Source organism: Canis lupus, chromosome 30 (genome assembly GCF_003254725.2).
Source record: "Canis lupus dingo isolate Sandy chromosome 30, ASM325472v2, whole genome shotgun sequence".
Classification (NCBI taxonomy): Eukaryota; Metazoa; Chordata; class Mammalia; order Carnivora; family Canidae; genus Canis; species Canis lupus.
Window position 1 is genome coordinate 9,255,301 of NC_064272.1, and position 25,909 is coordinate 9,281,209.

General features: G+C 49.5%; 1 protein-coding gene across 1 annotated transcript; it reads right to left on the reverse strand.

Moving 5' to 3' along the window:
• Positions 1-25,909, reverse strand: PLA2G4D (phospholipase A2 group IVD). The gene is made up of 20 exons (XM_025473089.3): positions 25,772-25,909; positions 20,496-20,568; positions 20,171-20,307; positions 19,476-19,607; positions 18,530-18,570; positions 18,160-18,202; positions 16,746-16,809; positions 16,257-16,393; positions 15,375-15,485; positions 15,210-15,247; positions 14,893-15,028; positions 14,447-14,583; positions 13,013-13,235; positions 7,250-7,367; positions 6,770-6,907; positions 6,432-6,539; positions 6,116-6,292; positions 5,675-5,841; positions 4,435-4,621; positions 1-3,288 (listed from the first exon to the last, which is right to left on the reverse strand). Exons 1-20 carry the CDS (start codon positions 25,814-25,816, stop codon positions 3,062-3,064), a joined length of 2,439 nt encoding a protein of 812 aa, XP_025328874.1. The 5' UTR covers positions 25,817-25,909; the 3' UTR covers positions 1-3,061.

Sequence of the window (25,909 nt, forward strand, 5' to 3'; positions counted from 1 at the left end):
AGAGGAGGGCAGAGAGGGAGACAGATATTGATTGATTTACTGTGAGGAATTGCCTCATATAGTCATGGCGTCTTTGTGAATCCAAAATCTGCAGGGAAGGCTGACAGGCTGGCAACTCAGGGAAGAGTTTCAAGGTGTCCAAGAGTTTCAATGCAGTCTGCTGGAAGAATTCCCTCTTGCTAGGGGAGGTCAGTCATTGTCCTATCAAGGCTTTCAACTGATTAGACGAGACCCATCCATATTGTAGAGAGTAATCTGTTATACTCAAAGTCACCGTTAAATGTTAATCTCATCCAAAAACAACCTTCACAGAAACGTCTAGAATACTGTTTGACCAAATATCCAGGCATTGTGACTCAGCCAAGTTGACACAATTAACCATCAGATACCCTATATCAGGTTAAGTAAATGTGCTTCCATCTCTAATTTATGAAGAACTTTTCATAAATCTTGAGTTTATGTTGAATTTTAACAAGCAGTTACTTTTACATTATTATTCTCATTTGGTCTACACATTGTTAAGTAAAAGTTGACAGGAAAATGAAATATCTTTCAATTCATTCTTTGCTGTTCCCACTGCCACCACCTGTGTTGAACAGAGCAGATTGCCAGCACAGGCCCAGGAGCAGTGATGAGGGAGTTGGAGGGCCTTCCTGCCCCTCAGGCATGCAGGAAGGCCCTCCAGGTTTAGGAGGGGGCCACAGGCTGCAGGAAAAGCCTTGCACAATCTCCGTGGAGCTCGGGTGGGCCTAACAGCTGCCTGAGTTGCAGTCCCCATTCAGACCAGAATGAGACCTCAGGTTGTCAGGGAACCTGGGGATCAGCAGCTGGCTAGTCAAGGGGTTGGGGTCATGCACCAGGTGTGGCCCTGAGCCTCAGCCCTGCCCACTCTGGGGCTGCATGGAACTCCTTGGCCCTCTCTCTGGCTTTAGGGAAAGTCATAAATAGAACACATCTTTGTTTTTTTCTACTTGTGCCCTTCTCACTTCAGAGGGGCTCTGAATCAGCCAAACTGCAAAGTTGAGGGTAGAGTCCCTCCACACTGCCAAGTCTGCCCAGGACTTCTGACCCTGCTTACAAGTTGCTTATCAAACTACCGCCTGATAATAGAACCCTGGCTTCAGACATCAGCCACACCTTCAGGGTTCCCAGGACGACCCTCTCTTCAGGCCAGCTGGCTGCCATTTCTGGGGTCCCCCAGGACCTCAGATTTGATAATTGGCCAGAATAACTCACAGAATTTAGGAAAGCTCTGTACTTACGATTACTGATTAAAATTTATAGTGAAAGGATACAGAGATGCACATGGCTGTGTCCAGGAGGGTCTAAACGGGGAGCTTCTAGACATTCATTTGCAATTGATTTTCAGTGAGGGTGTCAAGACAATTCAATGGAGAAAGAACAGCCTTTTCAACAAATGGTGCTGGAAGAGCTGGATACCCACATGCAAAAGAATGAAATTGACCCCGTATCTCACACTGTATACAAGAGTCAACTCAAAATGGATCAAAGATCTAAATGTAAGGGCAGAAGCTATAAAACTATTAAACGAGAACAGTTGTAAATCTTCATGACCTTGGATTAGACAATGTTTTTTTAAATATGACACCAAAAACACAAGTAGCAAAAGAAAATATAAATGGCACCATCAAAATAAGAAAGCTTTTGTGCAACCCACAGATTAGGAGAAAATCTGTGATCCATATATTGGATCAGGGATTTGTATGTAGAAAATATAGAGCATTCTTAACAATAAGAAAAAGACATAACCCAATGAAAATGGGCGAAAGATCTGAATAGACATTTCCCTAAAGAAGATCTGTAAAAGGCCTACCATATGTGAAAAGATCCCTAACATCATTAGCCACTAGGGAAATGCAGATAAGATATCACTTTATACCCACTCCAATGATTAAAATCAAAAGACAGACAATTACAAATGTGGGCAAAGACGTGGAGAAATTGGAGCCCTCCTGCAATGCCGACAGGAATGGAGAGTGGAGCAGGAGCTTTGGAAAACAGGCTGGCAGGTTCTCAAAAGGGGAAGCAGAGAATTATTATAACCCAGCAAGTGCACTCCTAGGTAGATGTGCAAAAGGACAAAAAACATTGTCCACATACAGACTTGTACGTGAATGTTCATAGCCACACTATTTGTAACAAAGAATGGAAACAACCCAAGTGTCCATTAACCAATGACCATAAGGTAAAATGTGGGCCACCCACAACTGAATTTTATTCAGGCATAGAAAGGATGAAGTACTGATGCTTGCTACCACATGGATGATCCTTGAACACATCATGCTGAGAGAAGGAAGCCAGACACAAAAGGCTATATGTTGTATAATTCCATTTATAGGAAATGTCCACAATAAGCAAATCTATAGAAACATAAGGTAGATTAGTCATTGCTAAGGGCTCGGGAGGGAGGGTTGAGGCTGACAGCTAAGGGGTGAAGGGTTTCTTTTTGGGGTGATGAAAATCTCAAAATGACCGTGGGGAGGTTTGCACAACTCTGTGAATACATAGTAAAAGCAATCGAGTTGTACCCTATAGATGGACGACTTCTGTGGTATGTGGATTACATGTCACTGAAGTTGCTTAAAGATAATAGAAGAGTGAGGAGAGGAGGAGGGGATGAAGAGGAGATTCTCAGGACACGGCATGATGATGCCTGATGTCTGGAGCCACCTCTCGGTCAGGCCATGCCCTGCCCTGCCTGCCCCCACTCCTGGTCTGACACCTGCAGCTTGTACCCCAAATCTGTTTTGCCTGGCAGGAAAGTAATCACATGTAAACATTTGTCTGGTCGGACCAGATATTCTACACACTGATCTGGTGAGGAGTTACTTTCAGCTCCTCCCAAGCCAGTGATGAAGGTAAGGGAGAACTTGGGGTACCAAGCAGCCCGTCTGGGCCATGAGACCCACTGCAGAAGAGGCCAAGGCCTGGACAGCCCGGGAACTCCAGCCCAGTGAGGGCTGTGGCTGTACCCAGCTGTGCTTGGGTTAAGGCCCTAGCCCCTGGAGGGTCACCAAAGCGCTGGGGTCCCTGAGCAGCCTCAATTCCTCGCTGTTGGAGGCCTGGTGCCCAGGGCCCGGTGCTCCATGGCAGTCCTCAAGGCCTGCAGAATGGCGCCCTGGCTGTTCCGTACATTGTAGTCACTAAGCTGCAGTAGATGATCAAAGTCCTCCTCCTTATAGGTCATGTTGAACAGGTAGTAGGGTGAGGTGGTCCCAGTGAGATCCACCTGGCTGGCTGGGAGCTCTGCGGGGCTGCGCTGGACACCTGCCCAAGGGTGAGAGGGGTGAGGGGTAGGACCCAGAGGCTCCCCGAGCTGAATAGAAGGAAGCCTCGTGGCTGGTCGTGGGCTTGGGCTGCTCCTCCCTGAAGGGGCTCCTCACTCTCCACCACCCAGCCCTCTGTTCCTTTGCCTAGAAATATAAATGTGGATAGCAGGGTACTGTTTGGAGATATGAAGGGTTGGCTGCTCCCCACACTTCCCTGCTGCAGATGCACTTCCACTACGTGGGCGACCCCATGATCTCTCTCTGTTTCACCTTCAGGGACAAGGTGGAAACAGCTGGACAACAAAATCATTCAGGCTAGTGAATATTTCTGAAAACTCATGATGGAAACACGAGTCTGAAAGCCAAAGGGATCTTTGTTTTGTAAGAACCAGTTTTGGTCAAGAGAGAGAGACAGAGATAGAGACAGAGAATTCCAAGATGTGGGCTGAGCTTGTTAAGGGTAAAGCTGGAAGGTTTGGAATTAGAGTGGGAACCAGAAAGCCAGGAATCACGTACAAAAACAGAAAATAGGCTTTCCCACCAAAACGGCCTGAGCAGTTGGCGGGAGGTAAGGATTGGAATGCATGTGATGATGGTTTACATCTAAGGGACCCCAGAGTAGAGGCCCAGCTTCCTGAGAAAAGACCACAAGCTGGGCCAGGGTGGAAAGGTAAAAGCCAACTGCAATCCCAGGTAGCTTCAGGAGAACCTGAGAGCCAGGGGCCTGGGGCCGCTCTGCCCTGGCTGTCTAGCCCTCCAACCACACGGTGCCCGGGCAGGGGTAGAAATGTCTATAGACAGGACACAACGCAGGAGGGCCTCTGGATACAGGGTTCCCACACACCACCCCAGAACAGGAGAGCAGAGGAGCCCAGGTGTAGTTGGGGTGTGCGGGCAGGGGATCGGCAGGGGGTGGGGAGGGTGGCAAAGGAGCCTGGGGTCCTGACCCGGCCCAGCAGCACAGTGACTTTGCCAGCAGAGAGTCCCTGCAGGGATGTGGCATCCCCAACGGATGTGTCCCAACGGGGTGGGACTAGCCTGCGGACCTCCTCCCTCTGCTGGCCACAGGAGCTCTGGGAAGGGTGAGCCAGTGCCTCTGAAGGTCCAAGCTGCCAGGCTGTTAGGAGGGGAGGGGACGCCTTACCGGGGGCTGAGTGGTCCTTGAAGGAGGCGCTGACCAGCGGGAAGTGCAGCAGGACAGGGGCATCAGGGCAGGTGGGGTCTGAGAAGAGGTGGCACTCTGTCGGCTGGCGTTGGTCCTGAGGGCTGGGGTCCACTCGAGGGAATGGCAGTCCCCGGGCCCGGCAGTATAGCTCAGTCTGCTGCAGGGCCTGGTTGGGGAGAGGGGAGCCCAGAGAGAACCAGCTACTTCCTGGTCATCTCAGGTCAGTGCTCTAGGAAGTGAATATTCCTCAGCCATTAGAAACCACAAATACCCACCATTTGCTTCAACGTGGATGGAACTGGAGGGTATTATGCTGAGTGAAGTAAGTCAGTCGGAGAAGGACAAACATTATATGGTCTCATTCATTTGGGGAATATAAACAATAGTGAAAGGGAATAAAGGGGAAAGGAGAAAAAATGAGTGGAAATATCAGAAAGGGAGACAGAACATGAGAGACTCCTAACTCTGGGAAACGAACTAGGGGTGGTGGAAGGGGAGGTGGGCAGGGGTGGGGATGACTGGGTGACGGGCACTGAGGGGGGCACTTGATAGGATGAGCACTGGGTGTTATTCTGTATGTTGGCAAATTGAACACCAATAAAAAATAAATTTATATAAAAAAAAAGAAAGAAAGTGCTACGATAGCTCTAGCCCAGACTGACTGCTCAGTGTTGAGACAACGTGGTCCTGACCCGTGTGTGACCAGCTAAGATACATAGTGCCTCAGAGGGAGGTGAAGGATTCCAGTGGTCTGCAATGTTGTTTGGTCAAAATCTTTAGGTGAGGGGTACAGACTTAGCACTCCTGCTCCCATTTGGGATTCTGTTGCTAGGTTATTCAAATCCCATAGCCTAGAGGGCCTCAGTAGGGGACCCACTTCTGTACCAGGACCCTATCCTCCCCTCACTGCCCGCCCCCGCCCCCCCCCCCCCAACTGCCCTGGCTCCTAAGTCCCCAGGGAAGATTTGAGGGGATGGATGTGGGCAAGCCAGGGGCTCCTCCCAGCTTCATCTAGCAGTTCTTCTTGGGGTGGGTGTGTCCTGCTTCCTCCCTGCCCACCTGTCCTGGAAGCCCAGGGCCCCAGCATTCCCACAACTCCTCCCAACCAAGGACTCTGACAGGAGCCTGTCTCCCTTCTCTCCCTGTGGGGACCCAGGAGCCCTGCAGCATGGCCTGGCCTGCAGAATGTCTGGGGTTCCCAGGGGGTAACCAGACCCACCTCAAAGGGTGCGGAGAGGGAGTAATCCAAGGAGAGTATGAGGTCCAGCCTTCGGCCTGGCAGGAACATGGAGGGACAGCTAGTGTTGAGGAAGTAGCCAACATCTACCAGGCAGAGCCGGGGCTCCTGAGGGGTCAGCTGGCCAGGGGTGGAGTCTAGCTGGCAGTCTGATGGAGGAGGCAGTGACAGTCAGGGGCAGCCACTCCGCCACAGATCATCTACGCCTCCGACTGCATTTGCTTCCATGTCTCCTTCTGACCTCTGGTGTCACTCTCTGTATGCACACGCCACTCAGCCCCTCCCAAGACCCTCTGCTGGCCAACCCAGAAGGGGATGCTTTGGCACCCCCAAGTCCTCTGCCAGTCCTAACCATGGTCCATCCCCCAACCCCCACCAGGAGCCCAAGCTTGTTACCTAGGGATACAGGACAGAGGCCCTTACCTGCCCAAGTGGAGAAATCTTTGTGGCTACAATAATCCTGGTGCAGTTGGAGGCCCCGGAGGAAGTTGCAGCTGTGCTGGTGGAGTGGCCTGCTTGTCAGGAAGCCCTTAAATGCCTTGGCCAGGGCCGTTCCAGGTTCCAGCCATGAGGAGGTCGTCAAGGAGGCAGGAGACTCCTCTGGGCTCAGAGAAAGACACTGGTCCAGTGAAAGGCCCTGCAATGCCTGGGCCTGCCTCCCCTCTGATAGCGCCCCTCCCCCAAGCATCTGAAGAGGAAGTGGCTTCATTCCAGGCTCCCCTCCAGACCCACTTCTTACCCAGGTTCCTGATCTTGTCCTTGATGTGCTGCTTCCAGGTGTCACCAGAGTTGGTGAGGTCGTACCAGGCATCCAGCAAGTTCAGGGAGAAAATGTTGCTCCAGATACCTGAAGGCCAACCACCCCCGGAAGTCAACCTCAGGCCTCAGCACTCCACTTCCCATCACCCCCGAGGGCCGGGTGGAAGATGGGAGGCAGGTGGGCTGCTCCTGCAATGGCCCTTCCCCAAGGCCCAACCCCAGCAGCCCCCAGGCCCAGAGCAGGAGAGCAGGAACCGTGCGCAGTCAAGGGAGCCTGGCTCAGGACTGGCCAGAATCTCGGGAGTAACCACCACTCACCTTCCAGAAAGCAGATGCGGGACTCCGGGAGCCTCCTCATCAGCCGCCCCATGAAGAACTCGGAGCCAAAGAGCTCCGTCGGGACAAAGGCTCCATACTTCGGGAACCCGACCTCATAGGGGGAGAACTCCACCCACTCTATGGACCAGAGGCAAGAGGCAGGAATGAGAGGAGAGTGGGCTGGGGGGAGCTCCAGCTCTGACACTGCCCCCCCGCAGGCCCCAGCCTCCTCCCTGCCTGGCTGACTCCTGGGCTGACTGCTCCCCCCTAGCACCCACACCACCAGGACAGTGAGCTCTGCTGCCTGCCTCATCAGTCCATCAGAACTGCCTCCCTTCCAGAAGGCTGAGTGATCTGTCTAGGAGTTTGCTGCTTGAATTCTCTGAAAACCAGTGGGGTGCACAGGAGGCATGTATGTGTGCGTGTCCGTATGAGTATGTGTGTGTTGGAGGGTTATGTGGGCGGGACTGAAGACTATACCCTTGAAGTCGAGGGTCTCCAGATCGTTCTCTTTGACATTGAGGCTCAAGTAGAGGGGCAGAGGGTTCTGGCCCTGCTCCAGTGCTGCTCTCTGTTCCGACAGCTTCTGATCCATCACCTGGGGTGGGAGGCATGAGGCTCTAGGTGCGGTTGGGAGCACCCTAGAGGCAGCAACCCTACCAGGACTTGGGGGGGGGGGGGGCACAGGCTGAGCGTGAGGAGGCAGCTCACCATTGGAATTTGGGTGGCATGGGTGGGTGCACCCATCCGGTTCCCACTCCCACCCCCATATTCTGACCAGATGCAGGGTCACCACGTAGGCCTACAGAGGTTGCACACTGCATATCTCAAGAGAATGCCATTCACAAGGACTACAGTGTCAACAGTGACACTCCACCTCTGCTCCTGTAGTGCATTGCCCATCTTTGGGGGCTGAAGGGTGGAGGGGATGTGGAACCTGATGCACAGCCACAAAGGCACACAACGCACACACACGTATCACTTTCCAGAAAGGACAAGAATCCCTTTAGTATACGCTATAAGCTCTGTCAGGGGATGGGCTGCCCCTTCTAGGTTCACATGAATGCAGTCCAGGTCTCAACCCCTCTGAAATGTTTTCCAGGCATCCTTGCCTCCTCCTCGCCTGCCCCCCGCTTTCCTGCTTTGCACAATATGAAGTTGTACCCCACTGTTTATTCTTGCCCCTCTTTCCAATTTTCTCTTCAATAAAACTCAAGGTTCTGCCTTGATGGCAAGAACTATGACTTGCCTTTTGGGAGAGGCTCCCAGAGTTCTAGGGGCACAGAAAGGTCTCCTTCTATCCGGACCAGAGATGCCAATTGGGTTCATTTCCAGCATCAGCAGGGTTAATGGTGGTGGCTGCCTGGAGCCCTGCCTCAGGAAGGAGCCTGCCACAGATCCTGGCTGCTTCAGATAGAGCGGGACCACACATGCACTATCCCTCTCTTGGGCTCTCTCAACTGGAAGGCACCTCACTCAGCAGCTAGACCAAGGGGGTTCCCAAACTGCCCGATCAGCCCTTATTATCTGATTTACCTAGAGAATGTGCTATAGACAGGTTACTAGGTTTCTCCTGAGAATCAGCAGAAGCCACTGAGGAATCTATTTTTTTCTTCAACCTCTCCAGGTGATTCTGATGATCAGCCAAGTGTATGTCCCGGGATTCTAGCCCCACCTTTCCAATGAGGAGTCCCCCTCCCATAGCGGTGGCAAGGCCCCAGCATCCCCCAGTGTCCTTCCTCTTCCTGCAGCCCTCTGTCACTGATGTGTCATCCTGCCCGCCAGCTCTACAGTGGTACCTACAGGAAAAATTCCCAACTGCTCAAGCCCCTGGCACCTTGTGTCAGCTACACGTCAGTCCCGCAGATATGAATGTGTGTATGTGCTAAAGAGGGAGGGAGCCTGATTAATAACTGCAATTTCTCTTCTCAAAGTCTTTTTATTCAGGAATCCTGTTTACCTGCTCTTTTGACACATATGATGAGGTTAAATGTGTCCTTTTACTCCAGATGTACCGTTTCTGACCTGGGGTAAAGGGTCAGCACACCCCTCCATCTACTGAAATAATACCCAGTTTTCTTTTTTCCTTTTAATAGTTCGCCAGTGGTGGCAGGCCTCTGGATCTCCAGCCCCAGCCCCCCGCCCTGTTTCCAAATGAGCATCCCCAACCCTGCACAATCCTGCAGAGTACCACTATGATGACTCAAGGGACTCCCTGAGGTGTAGAAGCTGAGTGCAGTGTTGGCGATGCCTTGACAAGGTCTAGGCATTGCATGGGCAGGGGGGCAAAAGGCAAAACCTTTCTGGCCAGAATTGAAGGAAAACATGTAAGACCTTCTTAATTCAGGAAAAGACAAGAGAAAAACTAGAAGTTTCTTCCTGAGGCATGATGAGCAGCTTCTAAGCAGTTTAGTACTTGCCAGCAAAAGGTTAAAGAAAAAAGTTTCAAAGACATAGTTTGAGAAGCATTGATTAGAACTGGTATATTTTACAAACAATTTTTTTTTCCCAAAAACTAAAGCACTATTATAGGAGGGTGTAGACTAATAAGGTTCTGTGTAAAGTTTAAGGTATACTATTTCTCTAATAATAATATTAATAACATTGTGATTTCTTATGGAGTTATATTTTCTGACATTTAAAATGACTTTTGGAGCTGTTCAATAGCATAAAATAGAGATAATAAATGCTTTTACCTGAAAACTAATTGGAAATACTTACTAAATTTGTCTGATTTAAGAATTATTTTAAAAAGCATACAATGAATGTTAGCTTTAAGAGATAAAGCATGATAGCTTAAAGAATATTTGAAAAGCTCTAATATTGAGACAAAATTTTTAAAACCATGTGAGCATTCATCTTTAAGGATACATTATTTGTTCAATAATACAAGATTTTTTTCTTGTGAATCAAAACCACCCCAAACCTTATTGTCTTTTAAAAAATGACTATAAATCTTGTGCATAACACCATGCATTAAGTCCTACCTGAAGGATCAGATTGTAATTAAATAAAAAGTCTTCTCTATAGCCTCAGGTCAAACTGATTTTTTAGCACTTCATAAAGTAAACAGTTAAAAAGAGCTTCTCCCAACTCTATAGTAACTAATTGCCTCCGCTGGGCAGAAAAGGCGTTAACAAAACACAATATCCTCACAACTGAACATTAGCTTAAAATGTAGATCAAAAGAATACATAGGATATATTAACAAGACAAATAACATTTCAATTAGTTTAACTGGTTTTACAAATTAAATGCCATTTCAATAAAAAATCTTTTAAAAATTATTTAATCTAGAGAGAGAGCACACGAGGAGGGCAAAGGGCAGAGAGAGAGGGAGACAAGCAGATTCCTTGCTGAGCAGGGTGTTATACAAGGGGCTTGATTCTAGGGCCCTGAGATCATGACCTGAGCAGAAACCAAGAGTCTGATGCTTAACCAACTGAGCCGCCCAGGTGCCCCTGAATAAAATTTCTAACATGTCTCGTGAAACTTGACTGGTGGATTCCATTACACGTATAGAAGAACAAAGGGCCAAAAGGAACCAACATAATTCTGAGAAAAACCAAGGTGAAAGATGGGGTTAAATCTGCCCTGTCAGATACCAACATGTATTACAAATGTAGTCTCTAAACCAGTACAGTATTGGCACATGTTCAGAAAATTTGTCCCATTAGAATGGAAAAAAGCGCAGGAAAAGTCCCATGAATATATGAAACCTGACATATGACATAAGTAGTAATGTGATTTGTAGAGAAAAAAGAATAAGTGACATTTGGAAAGTTTGCTATCCATATGGAAAAAAATAAAATTGGATTTGTGTTAACATAATACTTGAAGATATATTCTGAGTGAAGTCCTGTGAAAAACAAATCTTTAAAACTTTTATAAGGATACATAGGAAGATATTTTATAACTTTAGGAGAGGAAAAGATTTCTCTAAGAGGCCCCTAAAAGCACAATCCATAAAGGAAAAGAATGATACACTGGATTATATTAAAATTATACATCGAAATCCAGAAGAACAGATAAAGGATTAATATCCAGACTCTACAAAGAGTTTCTAGAAAATATTAAAGATGAATTAATAGAAAAATGGAAAAGGATTTGAGTAGGTGATCCATGGAAGAGGAAGTCCCAATGACAAATATACTTGAAAATATGATCGGTCTCACTAAAAATCAAGGAAATGGAAAGCTACAATAAAATTTTGTATAACACCCATAAAATGAACAAAAAATTAAGTCTGAAGCATGTGTAGAGAAAAAGAAACTATGATACTCTGATGGTGGGAGTGTGAATTAATGAAACCTTTTGGAGAATAATTTGGCAACAGATAGGAAAGCTGAAGATATGTGTACCCAATGACCTAACAATTCCACTGCCAGGTATGTATCTTCAAGGCTCAGAGAATCTCTAAAAGTTGTGCACAAGCAGACTTGTACAAAACCATTTGTACAAGTAACATATTTTTCTTAAGGATGTATAATAAAAGGTATACATAATAAAATATATAATAAAGGTAAATAAAGCATGTCATATAATTATACATTATGTATTATATAATATGATAATGTATACAGACTGAAGATATGAATGTGATGATAAACCTAAATTCAGGGTAGTGGTTACTTCTGGGGATGGGAGGGAAATGGGACGGGGGAGGCATCTGCAGGAGGCCTCAATTCTTTCTGTAACATACTATTTCTTAGGCTGGTTGGTAAGATCATGCATATCCGTTACATTATTCTTTGCGCTTTATGCATTTTCTTAGATCTGAAGATTATTATAACATTTAATAATAAATATTACTTTAAAAAATATATTACTTTTATAACAAATATTTTTAAACTAATAAATAAGAAATAAGAATTGTTGGTAATTTTCAAGTAGCATTGTTCTTACCAGCAAGAATAAAATTTTTAAAAAGATTTTAAAAAATTTATCTATTTGAGAGAAAGAGAGGACATGAATGGGGGGGGTGGGGGGGCAGAGGGAGAGGAGAAGCATGCTCCCTGCAGAGTAGGGAGCCTGATGTGGGGCTCTGTCCCAGGACCCTTAGATCATAACCTGAGCCAAAGGCAGATGCTTAACTGACTGAGCCACCCAGGTGCCTCAAGAATAAAATTTAAAGAAAAAAATTCAAAGTAAATTCAGTTTTGGTTAGTTTACATGATAATCTTTCTCGGTCAAACTCCTGACACCCAAAGATAAGGTAAGAATATTTTCTCTGCTAATATATTTGTTAATTTGTTATGCATGTTAAAGATACTTTTTTTTGCATTTTAGTTGTTCCAAACGCTTTAAAAGAAAGGTTCAGATAATTATATGTGGTAAAACAATACTAGAAAAAAATTACTGATTTTAATAATTCTATCAGTTAATATAAGATTTAGCAATTGACTTACTAAACTTTCCTTAAAGAAGCAATTTGTAAAAAATGTTTCTGCTCAGTTTGGTCTTCATCGTGTTACAATAAACAGTAAAAAAATATAATAGCTAACAATGCTAACTCTAAGCCAAAGCTCCACTGAGTGCTCATAATAAGCCTGTGAGATCAAAGTACTATTCTCACTCATTGCCACTGAACAGATGAGAAAACTGAGTCCGGAAGAGGTTAGTAGCTTGTAACTAGTCGCTTAAAGAACACATAGGTAGTAAGAGGAACTGAGATTAAATCCAGGGAATCTGGCTCCAGAGTCTGTGCTTTTTTTTTTTTTTTTTTAAGATTTTATTTATTTATTCATGAGAGACAGAGAGAAGGGAGGCAGGGGGAGAGGCAGGCAGGACCCCGGGATCAGGACCTGAGCTGAAGGCAGACGCTCAACCACTGAGCCACCCAGGTGCCCCTGGAGTCTGTGCTTTTAACACTACCATGAAGATATAGAAGAAGACATTCTATATTGCAGTATTAATAAAATTAAAAATATTCAGGCAATCTCACTGACAAAATGTGAAAGTTTTGTTTACTTAACTGATTCAGGCATTGACTCATCCCTAAGCTCCTGAGAGATCCAGAAATCTCTATTTCACGGCAATGAAGTGAAAAATAGCCTGACACAAAAAGGCAGCATCCCAAAGTACAGCAGATGCTGAGACACTGTGGTCCCCATGTCCTTTCCCCACAGATCCCAGCCTCCCGCACCCTGCAGGATATGCCCACGCACAATAGCTAAGGGTGCAACTGCCTTAGCCCCGAGGCTGGTGTGCTCACATCCTGCCGTGCAAGCATCGGTGCCCTACCTGGCCATGTAGCATAGACTCCAGCACGAGAGCCCACAGGTCCACAAAAGTTGTGGGGTAGCCCTGCTTGGCCCGCAGCTCCAGCTCCTGGCGGTAGCTTGCTAGGCGCTCTGGGGAGAAGGCCTCCAGCTTGCTCTTGGCCAGGTGCTCCCTGGCATATTTGATGGGTCCTTCAAGGTCCTTCTGTGACCACTCAGGGTCCCCGTAGAGGTGGGCCATGGCCCTGGGAGAATAAAGGGACAGTATGGTGGGAGACGGAGGCCCAGCTTGGGTCGCTGCAACTCCTCCTTGCCACTGTCCCTCTTCTCCCAACATGGTGCTCCTGCAGCCCAGGCCCTGTCATCTGGAAAATATGTCTTGGGGCTTTCTCTCAGATCAGCTCTGTCCAATGTAAATATAATGTGAGCCACATATGTAATTTGAAATTTCCTAGTAACCACATTTTGAAAAAGCAAGAATAGAACAATAACAATTAATTTTAATAGTATATTTTAATTCGATATATCCAAAATTCTCATTGCACCATGTAATCTACATAAAAAATTAACATAAATGTGTATTTTTTCAACCTAAGTCTTCAAATTTTATATTTGTAACACATCTCAATTTGGACTAGCCACATTTCAGTTTGTTGATAACCACATGTGACTAGCGGCTACTCCACTGTACAGAGCAGATCTAGACCCTACACCCATCTTCATGGGCCTGTCCTGAAGAAGCCTTTTAAGACTCTGCTTGTCAATAGCCATCACCTAAAGTCCCCTGAATTTACTCCTCTTTTACTACTTAAAGTCACATTTCAATAAGACTCAAAGGAATGAATCTCTAACAGTGAAAAGTCCCACCTCATTATAATCAGGGTTGGGTATAGGGAGGCAGTGTTGTCTTTGGGTAAGATAGCATCTCTTCATTGAAATTTCTTCATCTATACTATAGGGACAGTAAATAATAAACTACCCTAGAGAGTGTTATGTGGGTTTAAATGAGGTAATAATGATTAAAGAAAAAAGGAGCTACCAATTTGGGGTTCCTGGTACATGTCAGACAAGGTAGAAGTGTTTTACTTGGGCTATCCTACTACGATCCTATGGAGTATGTACTACTATCACACCTATTTTGGAGATGAGTCAACTGAGAATCAGAGGAAATAAGTTGCCCAGTAAGTGCTGTTGCAGAAACTCAAACCCTAGCTCCTTCTGAATCAGCTGCCTTACTCACACCTCTTCTGTCGTGTGGAATGGATGTCCTACAATGCCTCTCTCACGGGAGGACCTCTGTGATATATACTTCCTCCCTTTTGAGAAAGCCACTTGGCACCCATCAAACCGTACTGCTCACACCCACTTGGCTTCCACCATAGAGGGTTCCTCTAGTGTCTACCCCATCCCCTCTGAGACCTGATCTCTCTACTCTTCCAATCCCCAGGGCCCTCACCATGTAGAGCCTGAGATGCCACTGAAGTAGGTCACACAGTCCAGGAGGCCCAGCTTCTGCAGGGCCAACAGGTGGCCGTAGAGAGAGGTCATGGCCCGGGCACCTCCTCCTGTGGCCATGATGCCCACAACAGGGACCTGGACCATACACAGACATTGGTTGGCTTAAGGACCAGGATGGAGCTGCTTCCTGGCTCCAGGGAAGGGACCTTGTGGTCAGGCCTGATGGAGTCAGGGTTAGACCTAGCACCCCAACCCTCCCTAGCAAGTGACAGCTCTTATCCCTGGACAGGACCTGAAAGGGAGTGAGAACCCCAAAGCTTACCCCCACCCCGCATGTCCACTCCCATCTCTGCTGACAAGAGTGTCTGGAGAGGGCAGAGGAATCAGGTACTTCCTTAAGGCCATTCCAAGGTATTGCACCCACATTCCCCTGTACCCCCAAACCTCATCTTCCTGTAGGTCTCTGTCCAGCTGCAGGGTCTGCTTGAGGGCTCTGGCCACCACCCGTTTCCTCCTGCTCAGGAAAGCTTTCTCCTCGGCACACAAATCATAGCCCAGGCGCACAGCCAGCTCCTTAGGGCTGGGACAGTAGACGATCCAAGGGTCAGGGGGCACTACAGAGCTCAGCGGCTGCCTGGCCAAGCCCATGATAGCTGCCAAATTACCTCCCTGCTCCCAACCCCAGGGGCCATCCTTTCCACAGCAGCCCCCTGCCTCGCGACCACCCTGCACTGTCCCCCACAGATAGGGATGTCCCTTACCAGCCCTCAGCCTTGAGCTGCAGCCTCACTCCTGGGGTCTGAAATCAAAGCAAGAGATCAGGTTAAAATATTCTAGACCCTGGGGGCAATGTGGGTATCCCCTGGGGGCCTGGACTCCCCATCTTTGTTCTCACTGGCACTTTCCATGCAGTTGAGGCCACTTACATTTATAACAGGAACGTTAACAGTCACCTCCTTCCCCATGGCCAAGGACCTCAGGGGCACAGTGAGGTGCCCAGCTGACTTGTCTGAATTCCAGTCATTGCTTTCAGAGCTCTGGAGGGAAATATTCATTCATTCAACCAATCCTTACTGAGTATCTAGACAGTGACCCGGACAGAGTCCTTCTCTGATAATAGAAAAATAATCACAACACTTACAATTTTTTTATAATTCTAATTATTATAATTGCTAATTATTAAAATACTTGCTAATATTTTTGTTCTGAGGTATGTATATGAATTTATAACAAAATAGGTAACGAATGGATGTTAGCAAAAGTCGTAAAGGAAAAAAATGTAAAGGAAATAAGCAGTGTGATATGATACAATAAACAAAGGTGGGGTGTGGGAGGTCAAGGAGGGCCCCCCTGAAGAGGCCCCCTTTGAGCTGAGATCTAAAAGAGGAGGAAGAGGAGGAAGGAGAAGAGGAGGAGGAGGAGCTGGCAGCCTTGGAAGGAGGGAGAGACAGGAGAACACAGAAAGCACTTGGCATGTTGGGAAAGAGACAAACACTGGAGCATCATGAAAGGGGGGGAGCGTGGAATCAGACGAGGCAGCAGAGCAGAGGTGGGCAGAGGCCAGGCCATGCAAAGCCTGGCAGGCACAGAGAGGGCATTTATCCGAAGAGCATCGATGCAGGAGCCATTGAAAGGTGCAAACAGAGGCTGACGAGGCACAGCAGCCCCTGTGCCCGCTCTGGGCTCCTAGTGAGTCTCCCTGTGTGCCAAGGGCTTAGCACCTAACTTGGGGAGATGGCGCTGGCCTGAGAGGGGCCATGACAGCTGGAGCTGGCCCAAAGTAGGAGAGCTCCGGAGGCAAGACCTACCCTCAGCCGCACACTCAGTTCTGTCTCTTGGGCTGCCAGGTAATGGAAGCGGAAGGCAGAGGCCGTACCCAGGGCAGATGTCTGCGTGTCCTCATATGACCCCTTCAGCACCAGCTCCAGCTTCAGCTGCTCCTCATCTAGGTAGCATAGCAAGTGGGCAGATTAGCCCGAGGGGAATGAGAGCCAGGCATCTGAGCCCAGACCCCAGGAAACTGGCAGCACTACTCCAACAGGGTTGGGACCTAGAAGCTTGGACCATGGCAGACCTGATTCTGGAAAGGGCCCCCCCACAACCCCCATTGGACTCCCACCTCCTGCAACATACCCTCCCCCAGGTCAGGGGACCCTCCTGCCCAGAGGAGACTTGTTGCCTTTGTGCTGTGTGAGCAAGAAGAAAGAGGTTGAGCTCTGCCTCTCACATTCTGCCTGCACAGGTTTCCCAGCCACCCCATCTAGCAGAGACCGGATCTGGTTCTGAGCAGACCTCACCTGTGACCCGGGCTGTGCTCTCGGCACTGTCCAGACGGACATCCAGGCATGACAGCTCTCGGGCCTAGGGCAGACCAAATCATGGGCAAGGGGCTCTGCAGAGAAAGCTGAGGTCCCCTCAAATTCACCCTCTGAGCCCCACTGTCCCAAATCCACCACACACAGAACAGGAAGTGGGGGCCAGAGTGGGATGGGAGGCAGAACTACCACCCTCCACCCCCAATCTGCTACGACTGCTAGGTCAGATGTTCTGGAGCAGCCAGGAGAACCCCTACCTCCACCCCGTGCACACCCCTAGCAAATCTTTCCAAGATTTGCCAAACTTCAGGGATCTCTGAAGGCCACCCAACCCTCAGGCACCGTTTGGCCTTCCTTGCATTTCTCTGTGGACTCAGCGTGGAGGGTGCCTTTCACAACTGCTCCCAGAACAGTAACATGCAAACCATGGGTCTACGGGATGACGGAACGATTAGGGAAGCCCTTAACATTTTAGCAACGACAGTATCTCCCGCTGGCCTGCCGCTGACCAGCTTGCCAAGTGAGCCTGCTGCATGCGCTGCAATGCATGTCATCTGATGCCCGAGCGCACCCAGCTCCTGAACCGACTCTCTCCCATCCACCTGCTGAGTTTATCGACCCACCACTGGTCTTCATCATCTCAGATAAAAAGCAGCTGCCATAGGTATGACGATTTTAATGTGCATTTATTGAAACTAATACTAGTTCATCAAACAGGCATGGGTACAACCCTGAGGGCAGAGGCCTCCTGCAGTTTGGGGCTCTAGGTGACTTATCTCACATTAAGACTGGCTCTGCTCCCCCAAGTCATGCCTGTGATGCTGGCCTGTGACCTCTGAGTAGAAAGCTTCTAGTGCATTCTTTATCACCCATTCCTGTCCACTGCAGCTTTGTGAGCTTGCTCTGTTTTAGAAGGGCTGACCAAGACTCTCTACCATCTCAAGGAGGAGCTGACTGACCCCCTGCCTCTTACCCAGAGTCCCCAGGCTGGAAGCACAGCACCCTGGAAACTCCCTCTGAGCCTCTGCTACTTTAGTGCTATCATCCCAGCTGGGCCGGCTTGCATGGCTTCCTCATCACCTTCTGAGTCTAAGAACTAGGAGTCCATCACAGGTGATGAAACACTATCAGGAGCACCTAAAATTGCCCCGACAGTCCCTCAGCCACTGGATCTTGGGCCAGAAGCTCCTCCCAGTAGAGACTGGGCCTCCCTCCCTCCATGTTTCTGACAGGCCCCAGCCCCAGGGAACCACCTAGCTGGGAGGCCCGGGGGTGGTCTTACCACAAAGTCCTGTCCCCGCCTATCCTTTCTGCACCGCCCACCTCAGTGGGTGCTCTGGGGCCCTGCCCCTTGCTCCCTCTCACAAGCCTGGGGAGGGTGGGGGGGGGTGGTTACCACAAGGACGTTGTTGGTGATGAGGTTTTCTGGGCAGTCTGACCTGGAAAAATAAAAACACCTGGAGCTCAGCCTGACAAAGGCAAATGCTGCTTGCACTGAGCTGCCCCCAGCACCCATAGGGCCTCCCTGGGTGATGCTGAGGGACCCTAAGATACCATTCAGGGTGAGGGAAGTACTTCTGAAGAGTGCAAGGTGAGGAGAGAGGGGGAGAGTGGGGCCAAGGAAGCAGTGACCCCCTTCTCCTCATCCCTCCAAGAGGACCCCCCAGTGGTGGAGACACAAGGGACAGAGAATCTGGGTCAAAGACATTTCCCTCAGTAAAGCCTGGGTCTTGAGACACTCCCTGGGCTGTGTGATGATTACTAACGTTTTTTCCAGCAAGAACTCCACGTCCAGCTCCTCCTGTCCCTGAAATCAAAGATGAGCAAGTCATCAACTTTTACACCTATCTTTGGAGCTGACAGTTCTTGGACTAGGCACTGTCTCATCTCGAGCAGTCCCCGGGGGAGGCGCGGTATTACGATTCTTCCCACTTCGCAGACGCGGAGATTGAGAAGTGGGGAGAAGATGGGCTACTTGCCCAAGTTACCCACAAGCTGAGAAGTCTGCAGAGAACAGGTCTCCCTTCTGGCAGGGCTGAAGGAGATGAAGAGCACAAGCCAAAAGAGGCTTTTTTTTTTTTTTTTTTAAAGATTTGTTTATTCATGAGAGACACAGGCAGAGACACAGGCAAAGAGAGAAGCAGGCTTCCTGAGGGGAGCCTGATGTGGAACTCGATCCCAAGACCGCGGGATCACGACCTGAACTGAAGGCAGATGCTCAACCACTGAGCCACCCAGGGGCCCCCAAAAGAGGCTGAAGGATGCCCAGGGCCCATCTCTCCCATTCTTCTCGAGAGGGGACCTGACCCCAGAACCCTGCCTCCCATTCCCTAGCCTTCACCTGCTGGAGAAGGAGGAGAGACCTTCAAAGAGCAGGCCTCAGGCACTGAGGCAGGAGAGATGGAGCCACGTCCCAACTGCCCCAAGGGTTAGTTACACTGAGCTGTGTTTCGATTGACATTCAGTTCATCACCACTAGAAACCTTCCTCCCACAGTTGGCTAAAAGCTCTTGGTTGAGTGATTCAGTCCTTAACAGTCTAGTAAAGGCTTCTCCTTTCCTATTAAAATGCAAATATCTCAGGGAGGGGTTTCCCTCTTGCTGAGGATGAGTTCCAGGCTGCAGCATCCCACCAGAAGGGAGAAGCTGTGTGACTTCCTCAGCCTGGGGCCTAGAGGGGTGGGGTGCAGAGGGGTGGGACCTCCCCACTTACCTGGGGACGCAGGGAGAAGGTCTTCCGGAGCAGCTCACCTGGCTGGACTTCTGAGACGTCATAGAGAACCTTGAAGCAGGCATCATCCTCCGTGACTGAGTCCTCATCATAGACATTTAGCTCCAGAACATTCTGAGGACCCGCAAACAGCAACTTAGCTCATTTACCCATTACTATACTTCATACCTGTTGAGCCTTTACTTGATACCCAGGGTCAGAAAAGATCATTAGGCCTGCACACTTTGTACTTCAAAATAAAAATAATAGTAAAACGTAAAAGCACTGAAAGGAAATCCAGCAGAGTTCCTAATCTCCCCCCGCTAATTTTTGTTTTTATAAAAATAACATTATTTCAGCCTTTCCTCACCTCTGTACCCTACATGCTCCCAAGGCACCATATGTCCTGCGCACTGTACTAGGAGTCTTCCATGCATTATGTCATTTAACCTCATAACAACCCCATCAGGAAGGTATTCTTACTGTCTCCATTCCGCAAATGGGCACAGAGAGGACCAGGAACTTGCCAGAGGTCAGGCTCACAACCACACAGTGGGTCCCACATTCGTTCCCACATGGCACACCCAGGCTGGGAACAGAGACACTCATCCCCAGGGCCTCTAAGCTGGTGGTGGGAGGGGAGTGTGCTCCCAAAAAAGGGTACAGCCTGTCCTTGGGTGCACGGTCCTGGCCTTTACCTTGACCTGACTCTGGATTAGGAAACTGAAGGTCTCATTCCATACAGGATGGCTGGAGTTGGTGATCGTTTTGGTCTTGAACTTTATTCCAGGTGCGGTTGGCAACTGCAGGGTCACATAGGGGTCTGCCTGGCTCACTGCCAACGTCAAGAAACCAGGGGGAGAGAGAATTCCTTACACTCCTCTCCTAGGGGCCTCACCAGGTTCTTACCGCGACCCTGGCAGCCCCTGTGGGCAGCCCAGCCCAGCCTCCAGGTTCTGGTGGGCCTTTCCCATAGGACCGGGTCGTCACTATACCCTTGGAGCCCAAGAAATAGCTACTCACACAGGTCAGTCCAGCCCAGGTTCCGTGCCTCCAGGACCCTCACAGTGAGCTGCCAGCAGGCAGAGGCCTCCCCCTGGAGAGAAATAACAGACAGCTCAGTCCCTCCTGTTACTCACGACGGGGCCCACCACTCTGAGCTGAGTAACGCTGCCAGGAGCTCTGGGACCAGCCTTTGCCACCACTGTCCTCAGGGCCGTGGTTCTGGGCATGGCAGACCAATCGGGGGTAGAATTTGTGGGGCTCCCCTCCCCTGCCGGGACAGAATTGGACAGCATGGTGGTGAAAGCAGGGAAATGAGGGCCTAAGGAGTGGCCACCACACTGGACATGTCAGTTTGGGGCTGCCCACCCCCAGAGCTCCCAGGGAAGGCAGCCCTTTGGTGAAGCACAGGACTCTGCTGCACCCCCCAGCGCCCTGGAGGGAGGTGGGACTAGCAGGCAAGCTGAGCTACTCCCCCTCTCTTCGGTATGAAATAGGAAACTGCAGGAGCATCAGGCCACTAGAGGAGCATCAGGCCACTACGGTGAACAGGAGGCCATTGTGTATCTGCCCACTGACAGGCCTGACAAGGAGGAAGAAGAAACTGCGAGGTCACAGGCTCATGGGGGCAGACGGAGCAGAGGTGCTGAAGGAGAAGGAAGGCAGACGGGGAGTGCCAAGTCCTTCTGGGGACAAGCACAAAGGGCCTCTCCTCAAATCCCTACTGCTGATGCCCTTCACACTGCCTGGAACCCTGGGACCTTGGGCTTCTGTTCTTGAGGCCTAGCTATGTAGCTTTTTCTGGGCGCCCTGCGCACGTTTCTTATGGAAAACCCCTGCGATCAGAGACCAAGGTAGCACTGTGCTTGTGGGACAGACCTGTGGCCTCGTGGGGCCTCGTGGGGTTTCATTGTGATGAAACCAAAGAGCTTTTCTGCCCTGTGCCCTCCAATCACCGGTCCCCTCCGTGCCTGTGGCCCCAGAGTCTCCTGCCAGGAACCCGCCCGGGCTCTGCACAGGGCTGGCTCAGTGTGCACGACCAGCTCTCTATTCCCATAGAGAAATTTAAAGGACGATGGGCCCCAGCAGAGGCACTCAGGACTAGTGCCCTGTGGGTCCCCGCCTCACTCTCCTGCGCCTTCCTGCCGAGTGTCTTTATCATTCCTGTCAAGTTTCTGGTAGAGCACTAGTGATGCCCCAACCCTCTATGCATCCTCCCCTTGCCCCTCAAAAGTATACTTGTTTCTCCCCTCTTGGGGATTAACTCCAGTGCAATGTTTTGACTCTACAGGCCTTAAGCCAGAGCTCATAAATGGCAGAGACGGCTTCTTAGACCCCTGGTTCCATTTCCTCCCTGCACCCAGATTCCATCACTGCCTGCCACAGAGAAAGTGCTGGCCAGGATCCTGTGGCCCTGGAGGGAGGGAGAGCCCAGACGCCCCCTCCTCCGGACCATAGCCTGTGGGCTGCTCTAGAGCCACCCAGGGCTACCAAGTGCACCCGGCTGCTCCTACCCAGCCAGTCACCATGCCCAGTTTGAGCATCATTGTCCATTTCTCAGTCTGGTCACCAAAGCCTCTCAACCTTAGGAAACCCATTGTCCCCTGGCAGGATATTTTCCCCAGGGTGAAGCCCCATTTCTCATTGCCTCTAAAACCATCACTAGCACAGAGCACCACAGGATGGGCTGTGACAATAAATACAATGTCAGGTCATTACTCAGGGAGGTGGAGTGGAGTGGGCAAGGCAGGCTCCCAGCCAGGATATTTGGACCTTAACCTTGGTACTCTGCTAACTTGCTGTGTGACCCTGACAAGTCACTAAACCTGTCAGTGTCTCCATTTCCTCAAATGTAGTGGGACTAGTTAATAGAGGCGAAATGTATTAATTCCTGTAGAATGCTTAGCAAAAAAAAGAAAAAAAAGCAGTTTCTAGATAATTGCTCTTATTACTATTTATTCAGTGCTTGTCATATTTCTAGGTGCTGTACTAAGCTGATTACATATCCCAACTTAATCTATCTTCCTGACAACCTCCTAAGGTGGTACATACAAGTGGTACTCTCATTTCCTCCCATTTTACGGATGAGAGGATTGAGACTCAGAAAGGACAGCTTCATCAAGATAATAAGCTTTTGCACAGCAAAGGATACAGTCAACAAAACTAAAAGACAACCTACAGAATGGGAGAAGGTATTTGCAAATGATGTATCAGATAAAGGGCTAGTTTCCAAGATCTATAAAGAACTTATTAAACTCAACACCAAAGAAACAAACAATCCAATCATGAAATGGGCTAAAGACATGAAGAGAAATCTCACAGAGGAAGACATAGACATGGCCAACAAGCACATGAGAAAATGCTCTGCATCACTTGCCATCAGGGAAATACAAATCCAAACCACAATGAGATACCACCTCACACCAGTGAGATTGGGGAAAATGAACAAGGCAGGAAACAACAAATACTGGAGAGGATGTGGAGAAAGGGGAACCCTCCTGCACTGTTAGTGGGAATGTGAACTGGTGCAGCCACTCTGGAAAACTGTGTGGAGGTTCCTCAAAGAGTTAAAAATAGATCTGCCCTACGACCCAGCAATTGCACTGTTGGGGATTTATCCCAAAGATTCAGATGCAATGAAACGCTGGGACACCTGCACCCCGATGTTTATAGCAGCAATGGCCACGATAGCCAAACTGTGGAAGGAGCCTCGGTGTCCATCGAAAGATGAGTGGATAAAGAAGCTGTGGTTTATGTATACAATGGAATATTCCTCAGCCATTAGATACGACAAATACCCACCATTTGCTTCAACGTGGATGGAACTGGAGGGTATTATGCTGAGTGAAGTAAGTCAATCGGAGAAGGACAAACATTATATGTTCTCATTCATGTGGGGAATATAAATAATAGTGAAAGGGAATATAAGGGAAGGGAGAAGAAATGTGTGGGAAATATCAGAAAGGGAGACAGAACGTAAAGACTGCTAACTCTGGGAAACGAACTAGGGGTGGTAGAAGGGGACGAGGGCGGGGGGTGGGAGTGAATGGGTGACGGGCACTGGGGGTTATTCTGTATGTTAGTAAATTGAACACCAATAAAAAATAAATTAAAAAAAAAAGAAAGATTCCTTTAAAAAAAAAAAAAAAGAAAGGACAGCTTGCCATAGGTCACAAAGGTCAAGGCCAGAGCTCACATCTCCTATGCTGTTCTACCTTCCCAGGATTTTGCTCCTTTGTAAAAGCATGCAAATTTCCTCCAGTGCCCTGGAGATATGGAAACAGTAGAATTTCACAGCTTTGTTTTAGACCAATATGAATATTGAACTAACTAATGTGATTCTCCTGAAGGCTTTGGGGCTTCTCTTTCTCTGTTGAAATGCCCCTCCCCCATCTGAAATACTGCCTTAATTGATGACTGATCCTGAATGCTATATGCTATGGAGGGAGGGCTTTTCCAACAGGGATCCCCCCCAACGCCCTCCAACCCCCCCACCCCCACCTCCGCTTCCTGTAGGATCCTGAGAGTACTTTCCTGCTGAGAGTCTCAGCCACTTTTCTCCCAATGCAGGGACCCCAGAGCCTCCTCTAGCCTCCTCCCTGTGTAGAGGTTCAGTGTTGGCTCTTGCCCATCACAGGGGATGAGACCCAAGCAAGTATGACAGGGCTGGAGTCCCCTTACAGGAGTCCAGACCATGGGCTCTGTACCATGGGGTCTTCACCAGGAAGAGAAAAATGAGCAAGCTGCCTTTCAGCCTGCTGGCCTCCATTGGCCCACTGTCGTAGGGGAGGTTGGAGGGAGGAGGAGTGGAAAATTCAAGAACAGCCTCAGGCCCTGTATCTCCTGAGTCATGCTGAGCTGATGGTCCTGGATCACACAGCAGGCTTGTCCCAGAGCAAGTCCTAGATGGCAGGCCTGCCCTGTCAGCCCAGCTCCAGCAGGAAAGGCCTGGGTGAAGCCACTGCTGAGGCTGCCCTAGGAACCCACTTGAAGGCTGAGGGTTAAGTCCTGATCTTGGAGACTCAACCAGTCCCAACAACATCAGCTGGAGACAAGGTACCTTCCAGGCCTATGGGCAGACTCAAGCTCCCAGGGTCACTGCACCATAGGCTTCAGTTTTGCCACTGGGCTGGGTCTAGGGCAGGCAGAGGGCAGCAGGAAAATGATGCCCAGACTTCTCCAGGAAGATGAGGATGAAGACAGATACTGCAGAATCCTCCACAGCTGGCTTCTGGGGCTCAAAGCCCTGATGGGAGGAGCAGATTGAGCCAGAGCTGTCCAGCCCCTCCACTACCCTGCTCCTGCAGCCCTGGATTCTTCCCAGAGTCCCATCAGGGCGTTTTCACTGGTGTCCACCTTGGTGGGTGGATGCCGTGCAGGGAGGGTGGGGGCATCCTCTAGACCTCAGGCTGATAGGGGCTGGGGCAGCAGGTGCTGTCCTTCAATGGAGGGGTCCCTTCTATATTTCCTAGGATTGCCTGGTACCTGGCTTGAGCCAGGCAAGTCTTCTCCAGGGACACCAGTCTGGAGCTGCTTGACTGGATTTGACGCGGGTCTGGGTTTCCAGAAGCCTGGCAAAGTCTGAGAATGAGGATAGTGAGCTTGATACACTTAGCCTCTTTCATGGCACTGTGTAGGGCACCAGGAGAGACCTGAAGAGCCAGTCCCTCTGGCCGGGGTCCATAGCAGAGGATGAGAAATCTGGGCTGAGAGGAAGCATGTGGAAGGAGTGGGGTTAGCAGTTTGTAGACTTCTTTGACCTGGTTGCAGCCTCATCTCTTGGCCCAGTAAATAATTGGCTGTGGATAGGGAATTGGCCTGGCAAAACTCTTGAGACACACAGGGTGGTTCCTTGGCCCCAGCCAGTTCCAGAAAGTCTACTACCTGCCGTGATGAACTGTGGGCCTGGTGGGGCGTCCTTGTGTGACACGCAGCCACTGTGTTCTCTGACGCGGCATGTGAGCTTTTGCAGAGAGGAGGGTGAGAGGCTCTAAGGGGGAGGCTGGCTGGTCACTCATAGAGGAGAGGGTAGGCTCTGGTCTCCCAGGCCCTCACTTCTATGGATGCTGGTCATCAACCTACCCCACCCACTCCCCCTCCCCATCCCCAAGCATAGACTCTTTTACCCCCTGCCTCCCATCTTTGACCTCTGCCTTGTCAGAGACCCCAGCTCTGGTACCCGGGCCTTCTGCAGAGGCCAGAATCACCTTGGTTTTAACTGTGTCACGCTTCCCATAATGCATCCCAGCCCCAGGCCTTGCCCTGAGTGATGCCCATGGGCTTGGCGACACTGTTACCTGGTGAGGATGGCCAGGTGGTCCCCTAGTTGTCAGTCTTTCCATACCAACCCTCTGGATCCACTCCAGGACCAGCTCCTGCCAAGATGCCAGCTCCCTGGCGGGCTGGAAGCAACTATTCCAATGGGATAGGACTGT

Bases quoted from the DNA above. Each gene is read 5' to 3' on its own strand.
- PLA2G4D (XM_025473089.3), bottom strand. From the start codon at position 25,816: ATGGAAAGACTGACAACTAGGGGACCACCTGGCCATCCTCACCAG. The intron at 16,810-18,159 runs GTAACCACCCCC...GGTCTGCCCTAG, and splicing joins TCACCAACAACGTCCTTGTG to GCCCGAGAGCTGTCATGCCT. The intron at 7,368-13,012 runs GTAGGGCACCGA...CTCCCACCCCAG, and splicing joins AGTCTATGCTACATGGCCAG to GTGATGGATCAGAAGCTGTC.